The 17,341-nt window shown below is 35.1% G+C and overlaps 1 protein-coding gene and 1 pseudogene across 1 annotated transcript; both read right to left on the bottom strand.

The window, feature by feature from the left end:
• Positions 1–2,600: 2,600 nt before the first annotated feature.
• LOC119621500 (keratin-associated protein 19-5-like) lies at positions 2,601–2,916 on the bottom strand (annotated as a pseudogene).
• Positions 2,917–6,027: 3,111 nt separating this feature from the next.
• On the bottom strand, positions 6,028–6,572 carry KRTAP19-5 (keratin-associated protein 19-5). Its single transcript, XM_007965453.3, has one exon. It carries the CDS (start codon positions 6,519–6,521, stop codon positions 6,240–6,242), a length of 282 nt encoding a protein of 93 aa, XP_007963644.1. The 5' UTR covers positions 6,522–6,572; the 3' UTR covers positions 6,028–6,239.
• Between the last annotated feature and the right edge of the window lie 10,769 nt (positions 6,573–17,341).

The raw sequence follows: 17,341 nt of genomic DNA, 5'->3' as shown, positions 1-17,341 counted from the left end.
TCCAATAGCTTTATTTCTTTAGAGGAATAAATAACCTATCATTTCATTTGCTTTTTGTTGCTGTTGTTTAAGGCATATTTAAAAATACTTAAATCTTAAGTATACAAGTTGGTGATATTTTTCTTATATTTATAGACCACCTATAACAAGCACACTCTAATTCCCAGAATCTGTCCCTTGACTCTACCAGCCAATATTATTCCGTGTAGAGTAACTGTTAACATCCTGCATAAGGTTTTCTTGTTCTGTACTTCACTTAGGTGGTCTCATATAGCATACTAAACTTTCCATTTCCATCCCCAATTCGTCTGTGTATCACTGTCTATTAGGTAGATCTCTGTCATATGTAACATGAATTTTGTCGTTTTAATTTCTGAAAAGTAGTCTACTACATGAATAGAGCACAACTGATTTATGATTCTACTCTGGTAGGCCTATATTTGAGGAGTTTAGTGGTTTCAGTTTTGGTTTGGTTGGTTGGTTTGTTTTTTATTGCTATAGTGAATAAAGAAATCTGTTATGTACCTTTTTATAAAGATTCTTTTTTTCTTTCTTTCTTTTTTTTTTTTTTATGGAGTCTCACTCTATCATGCAGACTGGAGTACAGTGGCACTGTCTTGGCTCACTGCAACCTCTGTCATCCAGGTTCAAGTGATTCTCCTGCCTCTGCCTCCCGAATAACTGGGACTACAGGCATGCATCACTATGCCCAAATAAAAAATAATTTTGTATTTTTAGTAGAACAGGGTTTTGCCATGTTGGCCAGTCCGGTCTCAAACTCCTTACCTCAAGTGATCCGCCTGCCTCAGCCTCAGCCTCCCAAAGTGCTGGGATTACAGGAGTGAGCTACCATACCCGGCTAAGATCCTTATTTTTAGACCTAGACTTTCCTATACCTTTGTTACAGCTGGGATAGGAATTACTAATTTGTATCATATCTATACTTATTTTATACATTATATATAATTATATATTATCATAAATAACAGTTATATATTATATAATATAGTTAACTTCCATAGATTCTACCAATCTCAAGATACAGTTATTATGTTTACCAGTTAAATTTACTGTACCAACAGGGATGTATGAGAGTTCCAGTTGCTTCACATCCTTACCTGCACTGATCACTTGCAAACTCTTTAAAAAATTGACTACTCTTGTGAATACATAATGATACCTGATTATTGTTTAATATGGTTTTATTGATTAATAACAATGTTCAGCATCTTTACATATGCTTATAGGCCATTTAGATATTTTTTTGAAGTGCCTGTTGAAGTATTTTGTTCACTTTTAATTGAGCTAGTAATATTTTATTATTGATTCTCAGGTGATCTTTACATATTTGGATATGGGTGTTTTTCAGATTTATGTATTAAAAATATTTTCATCCAGTATATAGATTTTTTCACCTTAAAATGGTGTCTCTACATAAATAAAATGCAATAATATAAGAAATTCCCACTTTAAAATCTTTTTATGTTTAATGTTTTTGGTACTAATTTAAAAAATTTTGACTACTTCTCACATTGTTATTTAAAATTTTTCTCTGTTTTCTTTAAAGCTTGTTCTATTTTTGTGATTATTTTTTAAAGGCAGTTGATGATTTGAATATTACAGTTTTTATTAACTCAGGCTAAAGCAACATAATCGCAAATAAATCAAACAGGTTTCAGATACCGCCAATTTAAGTCTACCAAATATGCATCTGTTTTGGGGCTTAAGGTCTTGTTATAATGTGTTCTTCCTAAGATAAGCAAAGCTCTTCCCTGAAAGTAAAGATATTCTGGAATATTTTTTTAAATCCTTCAGCAATCCATAAAATCAATAAATTCAAGTTCTAATCATACTACATTGTACTAGAAATATCAAACGCTTTTTCCAAGTAGTTAAATTGATTGTTATTCATAGCTACAGAAGGCCTTTACCTGTATTGTGGGAAAATGCCACTAACGATTAGGAAAATGGAAGAGCTATCGTCATATTCTGTCAAACTAAGTAGTGTAGCCCTCCAATGGAATCAATTGACCCAGTCAATGGAGAGTGTATGTACTCTGACTAGACTGACTGAAAGCGTGGGTCTTAAACTTATTCTTATGTTTAGTAAACAAGTCTGAGTCTTTCTAATTCTTCTTAATTTTTTATACCATTTGAATTTATCATTATTTACTGATTACTTTTATTTAGATCTAGATATGCTAGAAATGAAGAGGTTCCAGATTCACCAAAATCTTAAATAAAAAGAGGTATATAGTGTGAAAAGTAGACTAGTCTTCAAAACTCAGCTATGATTGTTACATGAACATATGACCAGAATTTTAAGATTATTGGGAAGCACTCAAGAAAAGAAATAGGCAATGGAATGGAAAGTCAGCATTTAAACAAATAGATAAATAAACAGAAGCCATGTGTGCCATTTCAAATTGAGACAATTTATTGCAAAGGGAACCAAGCAATTCCACAATTAGTAAAGTACAGATAGTGGATGCCAGTAGACATGATATAGACAATTATAACATAATAAATATTCCTAACATCTTACATGCTAAATGATTTTTTTTTAAATCTCGGATTGATACAGTGTGCCCTTGTTTGACTCAATATTTGGTTAATTTGAATGATCTTCTTATGACCTCTGATACTGAGTCCTCAGGGTAGGATTTCAGTAGAACTGAGAGAATCCATATCCTCCATAGCATGGGCGGCAGCTGCGGTATCCATAGCCTCCAAAGCCAGAGCCGTATCCGTAGCCTCCATAGCCACAGCCATAACCCAGTCTGCGGAAGCCGCCACATCCACAGCCATAGCCATAGCCCAGGTCATCGAAGCCTCCATAGCCGTAGCCCAGGCCTCCATAGTAGTTGCCGTAGTAGTTCATGGTGACAGGAGTGGTGAGTTGGTTTGCTGCTCAAGGCAAGATCCTGAGTGTGAATGGCAGCATGTGTAGAGGGAGGCTTATATACCCTGGTCAGAGCATGTGGTGAGTCACATGCGTACCTGTTTGTGTGTGTGTGTGTGTGTTTTCAATTAATTACTTAACAGAAGTCATTCATTGTTCCCTGGCACAAGGAGAGGCCCTCGCATTCTTTAAATGGAGTTTGCTTTGTTGCTGAGTTACAGTGGCCCTTAAAAGTTATTACATCACTTAATGAGAAGAAATTGCTGTATCTAAAGTCTTGGCATACTAGATCCTAAATAGATTTCTTCATAGCTAGACATATTGCATATTACAAATGAAATAAAATGAAGGTTATATGTTCCTCTAAAGTCAGATGCTATTGGAGCTCATTTCATTGTCTTCTTTGTGTTGCCCAGGCTGGTCTCAAGCTCCTGGGCTCAAGTGACCCTCCTCCCTCGACCTCCCAAAGTGTTGGGATTAGAGGCATGAACCACCTCGCCCAGCCCTCACTTCATCTTTATAAATCCCTATTGTTCAGATGCAGCCAGAGAATTACTCATGCCTTTGAGAGGCATAGACTTTAGAATTTATTCATCCATTCAGCATTTATGTACTGTGCTGTTACTACATGGTGATTATTGCAAAGAAGTATACAAATTCAGTTGTGAAAACGCAACATTTGGAAATTACTGATAAGACTAAAAATAACTGATCGCTATATTTGAGATCATATAAGGTTAATAAGAACTTAAAGGCTCAGGGTTGAAGTTAAGGGCACAGCTGTATTAACTATGTTTGGGGTCAGCTATGGCTGTATGTTGCTAAATTCTTGGAATCAACTGAGGACTTGTACCCTCAGTTATTTTTTCTTCCTGTTATTTTGTAATATTATACATACATTTTGGAGATTCCTTTTCTCAGTTGTGGGGCTGATGCCCCTATGATGCATTTTCTCTAGACCAGGTGACAGCTTTTCCTTGGAAGGAAATGTATTCCGAAGGCATTCTTTTAATTTCAACACAAATCAATACAATCTAACAACTAGAGATGTAATAATATAAAATTGCATTATACTAAAAAGTGTTACTTTCTCTAAATGGTTATATTAATTGTTCTTCTTTTGACATAGACAGCCTTTCTTCAGACTGTGATGCCATTGACCACTTAGGGAGTAAAAAATTTTCATGTGAAATTCTGTAAATTCTCAGTAAAACTGAATACTACAGCCCTGCAATGGAGACACTAAGATATTTTTACTGAGATCTGTTTATGGTGAAACTGCAACATCTCACTTGAATTGAATGAAAGAATTGGTAATAGTATCTGGCTAAGCAAATCCATCCATATGTTCAGTAAACAAGTCAGAGTTTTTCAAACGCATTATGATTTCTTTTAAATATTAAAATATTGTATTTTCATTATTAACAAGTTGTTTTTACACAGATAAAGCTACATTAAAAATAAGTTCAAGATTCTACAACAGAGTGTTTACAAATGAAAATAAATAGAGGTGGTTATTTGGCCATGATAATTAAAGTCTTCAGACGCACATGACCAGAGCCTTCAAGATGCTTCATGTGACAACACACAAGAAGAGATGTAAAAAATGAATGGAACAGTGAGCATGGGGAAGTAGAATGCCTGATATTTAGTAAAACTGGGTTCTGGTCTGGGATCTCCTTGTCATGTCATTTTTGATCCTTAGCAAATGATTTCACTTTTTGGAGATTTTTCCCATTCAAGATTGTATCAGGGTAAGCATTGGGAAAACTTTATAGTAGTACCCCTGCACACTCCACAGTTCTTTTATATTATTTTCCTGGCATTTTTGAATTTGCTTGACTCAAACAAAAGACATTCACTTTTGTTTCAGTACTGAAATACATTATTCTTGAAACAAAATAATACGTTATTACATATTTTTCTTGGGCAAACAGTTATTTGACATACCAACATGAAAAGGCCCATGTTTGCTTGTTGGAGGTTAGAAGAGGCTTGGCTAGAGTGTATAAAGCATCAGGTCAGTCACAGCCTTAATATGAATTACTTCACAAGTGATGGCAGTGATTTCTGTATTTCCTTGGTGTATATTGCAAAATATTTAAATGTGCTGATAATATGAAAGAGCAACTTCGTGTCACACCACAATGGACCAGGAATAAAACATGAAAGTCACAAAAAGAAGTTCATTTTCAGTGTATTTTCAGATACATACTTTGTCTTATCATTACTTTTCTTACCATTGAAAGGGCCAAATAAACATACATTTTGAACAAACTATAGAAGTACATACTCTTCATGTTGGTCTCCATTGAGATTTGAAAGTTTATAAAGTTGGTATTTCAGGGCTGAATTTAAACACTAACATCTAACTGAAAGCACTGAAATGAAAAAGATATGGTCAATATGGCACAGTATTCCAAAGAAAAAAGATTCTTTTTAATTGAGTGTTATGATTTTAATTTGTGCATGTACAGCTTACCTTTGGACAACATGGGTTTGGACTGAGTGAATCCACTCATACTCAGATTTTGTTCTACCTCTGCTACTCCTGAGACAGCAAGACCAACGTCCCCCTTCCTCCTCCTCCTCAACCTATCCAATGTGAAGACAATGAGGATAAAGACCTTAATGATGAGCTGCTTCCACTTGACAAACAGTAAATATAAATTCTCTTCCTTATTATTTTAATAACATTTTCTTTTCTTATTTACTTTATTGTAAGAATACAGTGTATAATGCATATAAAATACAAAGTATGTGTTAGTCAACTGTTTATGTTATCAGTGAGGCTTCCAGTCAACAGTTGGCTACCAGTAGTTAGGTGTCTGGAGAGTCAAAAGTTATATGTGGATTTTCAACTGCATGGGGGAATCAGTACGCCAACCCCTACATTATTCAGGGGTCAACTGTGACCTTTGAATGCGGATATATACATGCACACACAAACAGCTATATAGATAGGTGCATGTATATACAAAATTATTATATACAATATACTTCTATATGTATATAGTTTGTTCTTTTTTCACTGGATATAATTATAAATAACCACTTTGCCATTTTGAGTCAAGCAAAAAATAAAAGCCATGTATTTGCTTTAAGTCAGCATAATTTATTCCAAAAGGAAGAGAGAAAGCCCACAGCTATAAAGGTACAAGTAAGACACATCCAGAGACATAAAGCAAAGAATTACGGAATGATTGGTATTCTTAAAACTCTCAGATGCTAACTGCTCTTGATCTTGGCTTGATCCAGGGTGACCTCGTCTTTTTATTATTGCAGTCAGGTTTGGGTGATCTTATGGCCTCTCATGTTAGGTTGTCAGGGAAGGATTTCAGTAAAATCCAGAGAATCCATATCCTCCGTAGCATGATGGGCGGCAGCTGCGGTATCCATAGCCTCCAAAGCCAGAGCCGTATCCGTAGCCTCCATAGCCACAGCCATAGCCCAGTCTGCGGAAGCCGCCACATCCACAGCCATAGCCATAGCCCAGGTCATCGAAGCCTCCATAGCCGTAGCCCAGGCCTCCGTAGTAGTTGCCGTAGTAGTTCATGGTGTCAGGAGTGGTGAGTTGGTTTGCTGCTCGAGGCAAGATCCTGAGTGTGAATGGCAGCATGTGTAAGAGGCTTATATACCCTGGTCAGAGCATGTGGTGAATCATCTGTATACCCTCCTTTGCTGTAGTTATTTGTATTACGTTTGATGTTACAACTCATTTATCTATTGTCTTCTCATGCAGGGAGAGGCCCTCATTCTCATTAAAATATTTCAGCTTACTTAATGTCTTATTCAGGACACAAATGAACTTACTGCTTTGCTTTTATGAGAAGAAATGACTGACTGTTCAAAATATGCACATTCCAAATGCTCAACAGAATTGCCTATTACCAGATGTATTACATCATCTACACTTTATGGTATTTCTTTTATAATGAATCATTTCCTTTGTCCGTCATCTTCCAAACTGATAACTTCATATTCAACTGAATTTACAGCTATTTTTTCAATTTAAAGATGTTAAATCTGTAGTTTTAAAAAGCAAACTTATTTATCAAGGTGAGGTCTTCAGAAAATGCCTATATTCACAATACAGGAAAACATTTGAAATCAAAATGATTTTAATGCCCTGCTGTGTACAATAGCCAAAGGACTCAAAAACAGAGCGTATGTTGATTTTTAGCATTTTATTCACAATAACTTTTATACTATTTTTGGCTTTGTACACCAGCTTCAGAACCTTTTGGTTGCAAAATATGTAAGAATTAATTTCAGAAATTGAGGGCACAAAATCCATCTCCTATGCAGGCTTATCAGAGCAGTAGTTCAGTTTTCCATTCAAGTCCTAAAACTCTCCTTTATAATTGGTTTTATTCAAAGTCCTAGTAAAATTGCAGATTGCATCTGCCTCTGTTTTGCACATTCCAGTCAATTTCTTTCTTTCTTTATCCTTTTTCAGTAGTGTATATATGACCTCTATTTCCATTCTCATCAGCTTTCATTTTTCTTCCCATTTTCTCAACATCTATAGAAACAGCCAGGTAGAAGTTTATTGCATACGTTTCCCCAACCCCCTCTGCCTTCCATCCACTTATCTCAATGCTTTTTTTTCTACCTCTTCTTTGTATTCACTATAACGTCTTTCCTGATGTTCTTCTATGTCTATCCTGTGCTCATTTATTCTGAGGTAATTTCTAACCACTGCCTACTGATCTGTTCATTAAAGTATCTGTTCATTAAGTATCATTAAAGATCTGTTCATCTGTTCATTAAAGTATCATTTTTAAAACTTTCTATTTTTTGTACTTACTGAACATCCTCAACTCCCCACCCCAGCAAAAATACTTAGAAATAATGAATAAGACCTACTATTAGGATAGCACAATAGGGTGACTATAGTCAATAACAACTTAATTGTACATTTTAAAAGGTCTTGAGTATAATTAGACTGTTTGTAACTCAAAGGATAAATACTTTAGGGGATGGATTTTTAAAAATTTACTCCAACTCCTATGGCTTTCTGAAATGTTAAAAGGGTATCCTAAAACTGAAATTGTCTTCAAAGTTTTCAAAATAAAGGCGCCATGGTGAAATGACACAGAATAGAGAAACATATGTAAAGATATTTGCCCTGGGCTTCATAGAGTTCCTCAGCTGACTTCGTTGAGTTAGTGAAACAGATACAACATTGAGCCTACTCTTGATTAATCTCCATGTAGCACCTGTCTCTTGGCTTTGACAACTAAAAGTTTATTTAATTTACATGACTTTGAACATGCTGTTGAGTTTTTGTGAGATTTATAAGTATTTTATCAAAGACAAATTTCCTAAAAGGGATGCTTCAGTTCTTCTAAGCAATAGACTAGGGAATTAAAAACTGTTTATTGAAGAAATTCTAAGTAAATTGACAGTAACTACCACAGCGAGCACAATCTGTGCACAACTCTGACTACGCCTTAGTGAGCTACCTTTTTAAGACAGAAAAATAGCTAGCTCAATAAGTCTTTCAATTTGTAGAGTAGGATTTAGTTCAACATTTTCTCCATTTCTTTTATCCACATCTCGGTTCACTCTTTATTTCTCATCTGAACTCGAAACAGTCGATATGCTGAATTCTCAGTGAGTCCTTTTGAAGCCATAAAATCACAAATAACTCACACTGTATTAAGGATATCACCGTTTGTCCATATAAATCAGCCTGATAATGTAAGAGTGTTTAATAGCTAATTTTTGTTTGGGATGCATAAATTATGCATACATCTGGAGATATAAAACTAAACAAGATATCAATGGAAAACCTCAATAGCCAAATAAGAATTAGAATGTTATAAAGAAGTAGACCATGTGATAATTTTCCACAAGACCAATTAATGACCGTAAGCAGTAAATGATTAATACTAAAATTAAAAAAAATCTATATATTTTCTATACAAAATATATAGAACAAATATTTTGTCTTTTTTACAAAGTGAACAAATAGTAAAATGAAAGTATCCATTGTAAAATTAAGACATATATTCATTTGTAGTGATATTGGTCTTATGCTCAAAGCAGACTGTTAGACCCAAAGTAGATTAGACCCAAAGTTGACAGAACAATGATGTTTTATATTTTCTCCTTCTTTTCACTTTTAGGAAGTTCACTTTGGAATATATGCTTACTAACCTTATGATAATGGATAAGGAAGAAGAAAATAAGTTCTTACTTGGGATAAGTAGTAACTTTTACCTGGAAAGAAAGTTTTCATTATAAATTCCAAGGACTTCCTTTAACTCAGACACAAACCAATAACATATAAAAATGTAAGTTACAAAAATATGTTAATCTTGAATTATACCAGCAATGTCACAAGTGCTTTTTCTCATTATAATTATATTGATCTTTCTTTAATTGCAAATTTTTAATACTTTTACTGAGGCTGGGAGGATATTTACTCATATGAGAATAGAGCAGTTTCATATGAAATTCAGTTATATGGGTCAAAATTCCTTTAATGAAATTACCAAACTTTATCTACCTTGCCCTCTCCTGTGAAGGTACAGCATCTACAGAGAGAAATAACAAGATTTGTTTGGGTTGTTTATTTTTCATCTTTACATTGTATAAACAAACCCAAATATTTCTCATAAAAATAATCTTGAGAATTGAGTTTATTCGTTCTGTTTTTGCCTTCAAGTAAAGCTAAGTTAGCAATTCAGAAATGATATATAACAAAATAAAAGTTAACAAGAAAAATTTTAAAAACAACAGCAACAAAACGTAATCTAAGAGATGAAATTAGTCTCCATAAACTCTGCTCTAAAAATTGAAACTATTTACAGTATTATTACAAGAACTTTCTAGATGGCATTCAGATTTGGAAGTATGCAGTGAAAGAGACTCAGAATGATGGACTAGAGCATTAGGATTCAGGCGAACTGCTTTCTGGTCTTGGTTCTGACACTTAGATTGTGTTACTCTAGGCGTCACTTAACTGTTCGGCATTTCCTCACCTGTACTATAGGGGGCAGCACGGTACAATCTGTAATAATCTAACATTTGGTCCAGCTCTCACTTCTTTTGTCCTTATATTACTGAATTTCACCAGCTCAAACAAACAAATACTTTAATGCCATTACCTGAATATGCCATTCAATTTTGTAAAAAGCAATACATTTTTAGATCTTTAATATATTCTATTACATAAAATACCAACAATGAAATACTTGTTTTTATGGTTTTGGGTTTTACATTTAAGTCTGTAATCCAACTTGAGTTAATTTTTGTATAAGATGTAAGGAAGGGGTCCAGTTTCAGTTTTCTGCAAATGGCTAGCCAGTTTTCCAAGCACCATTTATTAAATAGGGAATCCTTTCCCCATTGCTTGTTTTTGTCAGGTTTGTTGAAGATCAGATGGTTGTAGATGTGTGGTGTTATTTCTGAGTTCTCTGTTTTGTTCTGCATCTATTGAGATAATCATGTGGTTTTTTTGTCATTGGTTCTGTTTATGTGATGGATTACGTTTATTGATTTGCATATGTTGAACCAGCCTTGCAACCCACGGGTGGTGAAGCCGACTTGATCATGGTGGATAAGCTTTTTGATGTGCTGCCAGATTCAGTTTGCCAGTATTTTATTGAGGATTTTTGCATCGATGTTCATCAGGGATATTGGCCTGAAATTTTCTTTTTTTGTTATGTCTCTGCCAGGTTTGGTATCAAGATGATGCTGGCCTCATAACAAGAGTTAGGGAGGATTCCTTCTTTTTCTATTGTTTGAAATAATTTCAGAAGGAATGGTACCAGCCCTTCTCTGTACCTCTGGTAGAATTTGGCTGTGAATCCATCTAATTCTGGGGGGTTTTTTGGTTGGTAGGCTATTAATTACTGCCGCAATTTCAGAAGTTGTTATTGGTCTTTTCAGGGATTCAACTTCTTCCTGGTTAAGTCTTGAGAGGGTGTGTGTGTGTATTAAATATATCCATTTCTTCTAGAATTTTTAGTTTATTTGTGTAGAGGTTTTTATTGTATTCCATGATTGTAGCTTGTATTTCTGTTGGATCAGTGGTGATATCCCCTTTATCATTTTTTTTCTGTCTATTTGATTCTTCTCTCTTTTCTTCTTTATTAGTCTAGCTAGTAGAATATCTAATTTGTTAATTTTTTCATAAAACCAGCTCCTGGATTCAGTGATTATTTTCAAGGGATTTTTGTGTCTCTATCTCCTTCAGTTCTGCTCTGATCTTAGTTATTTCTTGTCTTCTGGTAGTTTTTTAATTTGTTTGCTCTTGCTTCTAAGTTATTTGCCTAGTGGGAAACCTAGGCAATACCATTCAGGACAGAGGCATGGGCAAAGACTTCATGACTAAACCACCAAAAGCAATTGCAACAAAAGCCAAAATTGACAAATGGGGTATAGTTAAACTAAAGAGTTTCTGCATGGCAAAAACAAACAAACAAACAAACTAGAATCAGAGTGAACAGGCAATAGGAGAAATTTTTTGCAATCTACCCATCTGACAAAGGTCTAATATCCAGAATCTACAAGTAACTTAAACAAATTTACAAGAAAAAAACAACCCCATCAAAACGTGGGCAAAGGATATGAACAGACACTTCTCCAAAGAAGACATTTATGTGGCCAGCAAACATGAAAAAAAGCTCATCATCACTTATCATTAGAGAAATGCATATAAAAACCACTATGAGATACCATCTCATGCCAGTCAAAATGGCGATTATTAAAAAGTCAAGAAATAATAGATGCTGGCCAGAGTGTGGAAAAATAGGAACACTTTTACACTGTTGATGGGAGTGTAAATTAGTTCAACTATTGTGGAGAACAGTGTGCTGATTCCTCAAGGATCTAGAACCAGTAATACCATTTGACCCAGCAATCCCATTACTGGGTATATACCCAAAGGATTATAAATTGTTCTACTAGAAAGACACATACACACATATGTTTATTGCAGCACTATTTAATAGGACTTGGAAGCAACTGGACTTGGAACCAATCCAAATGCCTGTCAATGATAGACTGGATAAAGAAAATGTGGCACATATACACCGTGGAATATTATGCAGCCAGAAAAAAATAATTAGCTCATGTCCTTTCCAGTGACATGGATGAAGCCGAAAGCCATTATTCTCAGCAAACTAACACAGGAACAGAAAATCAAACACCGCATGTTCTCACTCACAAGTGGGGGTTGAACAGTGAGAACACATGGATACAGGGAGGGAAGCAACACACATGGGGGCCTGTAAGGGGGTGGGGGGAAAGGGGAGGGAGAGCATTAGAACGAATACCTAACGCCTGTGGGGCTTAAGACCTAGATGACAGGTTGATAGGTGCAGCAAACCACCATGGCGTATGTATACCTGTGTTACAATCCTGCACATTCCGCACACGTATTCTGGAACTTAAAGTAAAATTTTTTCAAAAAAAGAAAGAATTGCTTTCTGGTGAGTGGTAATTGATTAAAATTTTAATCTACTTTACCAAACAAAACAAAACAATAAGTCTTTTTGGATGAATGATGACTCTCATCAATTAAAGCTGCAAAATGCAAAGGAACCCATTTCTTGATTATATCCGGCTGTTTATTTTTTTCCATTTCCAATTGTAAAAAGCTTTAGTGCCATGAGGATGATGACGACTGTAAAAAAAAGCATATCATTGAATGCCACAGAGGAACTGTGACATAAAAAAACTAATTAAAACAATTATTTTTAATACGATATATATTTTAATCACCTAATTTGAAAAACTTTTAGTAACTTTATAACACAACCATTTTCATGAGAATTCTAAGTTAAATGACAGGCAATAAAGAATAGATCAAAGAAGATTTATATAGAATCAAGAAAGCCATGAAACATACATTTTCTCTCCTAGAAACTTAGAGAAATATTTTGTTCTAGCACTATTTCATTCTTACCACAAAAGGGCTGACTAAGCAACACATTTTGAAAGAAGAAATTGATTACTTATGTTATTTGGACTGCATTGATAAATATAATTGTATAGAATTAAAACCATGTAAATTCCTTTTATTTATTACCATAAATACATAGTTACAAAATGTTGGAGTTGAATTTTTTATTGTTGTTGAGTTTAAATCTAAGAATTATCTAAGTAAAAGCTAGGAAATAAAAATCACTTATATTTGGCCAGGCACGGTGGCTCACACCTTTAATCCCAGCACTTTTGGAGGCTGAAGTGGGTGGATAACTTGAAGCCAGGAGTTCAAGACCAGCCTGGCTAACATGGCGAAACCCATCTCTACAGCAAAAATACAAAAATTAGCTAACTGTGATGGCACATGCCTGTAATCCCAGCTACTAGGAAGGCTGAGGCATGAGAATTGCTTGAACCTTGAAGGCAGAGGTTGCAGTGAGCTGAGATCGCACCACTGCACTCTAGCCTGGGCAACAGAGTGACACTCTCAAAAAAAAAATTACATATATTCAAGGAATCATCATTCAATTCAGTCTAAAGTTATTGTCCTTTTCATATATCTATCAATGTATGAAATAAATAATACACAGATAGTGTTTTAGTTTTCACATTGAAAGTTGAGTAGTATTTATACTTAGTAACATATATAATTAAGCCAAATGAATTAAACAAAAGCTATATTTGCTGTGTCTCAAGAGACTTCATTAAAGAAATCCAGGAGATATGATGGAGACAAACTTGTACAATTATAAATGTATTAAAAGTCTTAGGTGCTAATTATTTTGAACAAATAGACTCGGCGTAATTTTGAAAGTTAGGTCCAATGATTGAAATCAGGCTTATGAAGTTCACTCATGAAATCAGATGTTAGATTGATAAGGAAGAATTTTAATAGAAGCTAAAGAACCCATGTCTTCCATAACAGGATGAGTGGCTGCAGCCGTATCTATGGTCTCCATAGGCACAGCTATACCCTGGTCTACAGTGCTACCACATTTACAGCCATAACCATAGCCCAGACCACGAAAGCCTGCACAGCCTTCGCCCAGACCTCTGTGATAGTTGCCTTAGTCATTCACGGGGTTAGGAGTTAAAGGCTTGATTTGCTATTGATGGTATTCTTTCTAAGTACGAATCGCCATACCTGCGCAGAGGTTTTATATCCTATGTTACGGATGTGGTAAATTATTCAGATTTACCTCATTTTCATTACTCAGGAGAAATTACATGAAACAAATATTACTGGCTCTCTGTTTTGTTTAACATGCATGGAGTTACCTTCCATTACAGTATAACTTGTAAATTAATTTCTAGTCCAATTACGATTTCCCTGATTAAACTGTGTCTATAATGAGAAATATTATTTGCAATTTCAAAGACTATTCTTACATCAGGACACATATAAAATCCACCTAATGTAGGCTTCAGAGCATCTCTATAATCCAGTCAAGCAGCTATATGACATCCTCATCAAGGTGATACTTCTTTCCTGCATATGCTTTCTGTATTTCTCATGTTCATGACTACACCTTATCATTTGAGATAAGCAGGGCCCTAATTTTTTTTTTTTTTTTTTTTTGAGATGGAGTCTCGCTCTGTCGTCCAGGCTGGAGTGCAGTGGCCGGATCTCAGCTCACTGCAAGCTCCGCCTCCCAGGTTCACGCCATTCTCCTGCCTCAGCCTCCCGAGTAGCTGGGACTACAGGCGCCCGCCACCTCGCCCGGCTAGATTTTTGTATTTTTTAGTAGAGACGGGGCTTCACCGTGTTACCCAGGATGGTCTTGATCTCCTGACCTCGTGATCCGCCCGTCTCGGCCTCCCAAAGTGCAAAGATTACAGGCTTGAGCCACCGCGCCCAGCCCAGGGCCCTAATTTTACCTTAAATTCATGCCTCTTTCAAAACTGTAATCACTTAAATGTCAAGTAGTTACAATATTAATATGCAAACAAATTTTACTTGACCTCTGTGCAGTTTGAGTCCACATGGAAGCAATCTTGTTAAAAGTGTCTCTCATTTTTTTATACTACATTAAATATGTATTTTTTTCTTTGTTAAGGGTTTACACATGATGCCAATGGGCGTTTGATATTCCACAGCCCGGTATCCACATTTCATTTTTGAGAACATACTGTATAATTACTTGGTATGTATTTGAAGTTTTCAAATACTTTCAAATACAGTGAAAGAGATCACCATGCAGCATCGAGATAACTAGGGTGATCTAAAAAGTCACAAATCATTTCATGTTCTGACTTTGTTCTATTATCTCAATTTTGGATTCTATTGAGATATATCAAAATTCTAGTTACATGCAGAATGCCAAGTGAACCAAAACATTAGTGCTGGCCCTACCCCAGGTAAGACTAATACAACAGAATATAAACTAGCCTGATTTTCTAAAGTCTTTACTAATGCCAAATAAGATAGGAATTAAATGTTCTCTACTGGATTCTGCACCAACATACACTCAAACTGCAAGGAAGGAGTCAGGAAATTCCTCAAAATAGAAAGTTAACTAAAACTAACACAAGTAGAAATAAAGAATTTTAAAGTACTATATCTCTTTAAAAAAATAAAATTTATGTAAAAACAAGAGAGGCAGGCCAGGCATGGTGGCTCACTTCTGTAATCCCAGCACTTTGGGAGGCCAGGGTGGGTGGATCACTTGAGGTCCAAAGTTTGAGACCAGCCTGAGCAACATGGTGAAACCTATCTTTACTAAAAACATACAAAAATTAGCTGAGTGTGGTGGCACACATCTGTAATCCTAGCTACGCGGGAGGCTGAGGCAGAAGAATGGAAAATAATGCCCCTGGGAGGCGGAGGTTTCAGTGAGCTGTGATCAGGCCACTGAGCTCCAGCCTGGGTGATGGAGCGAGTGAGATACCGTCTCAAAAAAAAAAAAACAAAAAAAACAAAAAAAACAAAAAAAAAAAAAAGAAAAGAAAGGCAGACTTCTAACAATGAAAACTGCAGGTCAACATGGTGTGTTCTAGCAACTGATTTAAAAGAAATAATAGTAATTTTACACAGTTTTTTTCTCAATCTATAAATTCAAGATGCAATAATAAATGAAACATTGGAAAATAAAATGCAAAAATATTAACAGTAGTTTCAGACAACATAAAATACAGGTAAATGTAACAAAGACCTATTCCTTGATAATTACAAATAAATGCTTGAAGAAATTCATAAGGACTGTTAAAATGAGGTTATATCATGTCTCCATATTGACAACAGACTAAATATTCCCAAATTATGTATTTAGCAAAATCATAATCAAACTGCCTGTATATTTACAAAACATTCTAAAATGTATAAGAAATCCAAAGGACATAGAATACACAATGCAATCTTTAAAAAATAACAAAGTTTGACAAGTTATATTAGCTGATGTCAAGACTGATTATACTAGAATTATCAAGAGAGTGCAATATTGATGTGAGGATACACAAATAGATCAATGGGAAAAATTAAGAATCTAGAATTAGACTTTTTTCTACAAATACTCTAAAGCAAACAAAAGACTTCATCAAATGGTGCTAAAACAATGAAATACTAACATGGAATAAGGAAAAAAAAATAGCCTTAACAACTACTTAATATGATACACACCAATTAATTAAAAATGTATTATAGATCTGAGCATGATAGCTAAACTGCTGAAGCTTCTAGAATTTTATAGGGCATTGAAGGCACTGGCTCTAAAATAAAACATTGTGAAATGAATCTTATTAACAGCAAATCACAGATTAGGAGAATCAAAAACTAAGAATACATCCTCTCTAGCACCTGTTGTTTCCTGACTTTTGAATGATCGCCATTCTAACTGGTGTGAGATGGTATCTCATTGTGGTTTTGATTTGCATTTCTCTGATGGCCAGTGATGATGAGCATTTTTTCATGTGTCTGTTGGCTGTATGAATATCTTCTTTTAAGAAATGTCTGTTCATATCCTTTGCCCACTTTTTGATGCGGTTGTTTTTTTCTCGTAAATTTGTTTGAGTTCTTTGTAGGTTCTGGATATTAGCCCTTTGTCAGATGAGTAGATTGCAAAAATTTTCTCCCATTCTGTAGGTTGCCTGTTCACTCTGATGGTAGTTTCTTTTGCTGTGCAGAAGCTCTTTAGTTTAATGAGATCCCATTTGTCAATTTTGGCTTTTGCTGCCGTTGCTTTTGGTGTTTTAGACATGAAGTCTTTGCCCATGCCTGTGTCCTGAATGGTACTACCTAGGTTTTCCTCTAGGGTTTTTATGGTATTAAGTCTAACATTTAAGTCTCTAATCCATCTTGAATTAATAATACGCTGTTGGTGGGATTGTAAACTAGTTCAACCATTATGGAAAACAGTATGGCAATTCCTCAAGGATCTAGAACTAGATGTACCATATGACCCAGCCATCCCATTACTGGGTATATACCCAAAGGATTATGAATCATGCTGCTATAAAGACACATGCACACGTATGTTTATTGCGGCACTATTCACAATAGCA

This window comes from Chlorocebus sabaeus, chromosome 2 (assembly GCF_047675955.1).
Source record: "Chlorocebus sabaeus isolate Y175 chromosome 2, mChlSab1.0.hap1, whole genome shotgun sequence".
NCBI classification, from domain to species: domain Eukaryota; kingdom Metazoa; phylum Chordata; class Mammalia; order Primates; family Cercopithecidae; genus Chlorocebus; species Chlorocebus sabaeus.
Note: the sequence above shows the minus strand (reverse complement) of the source record. Positions and strands in the feature narration are given on the sequence as shown.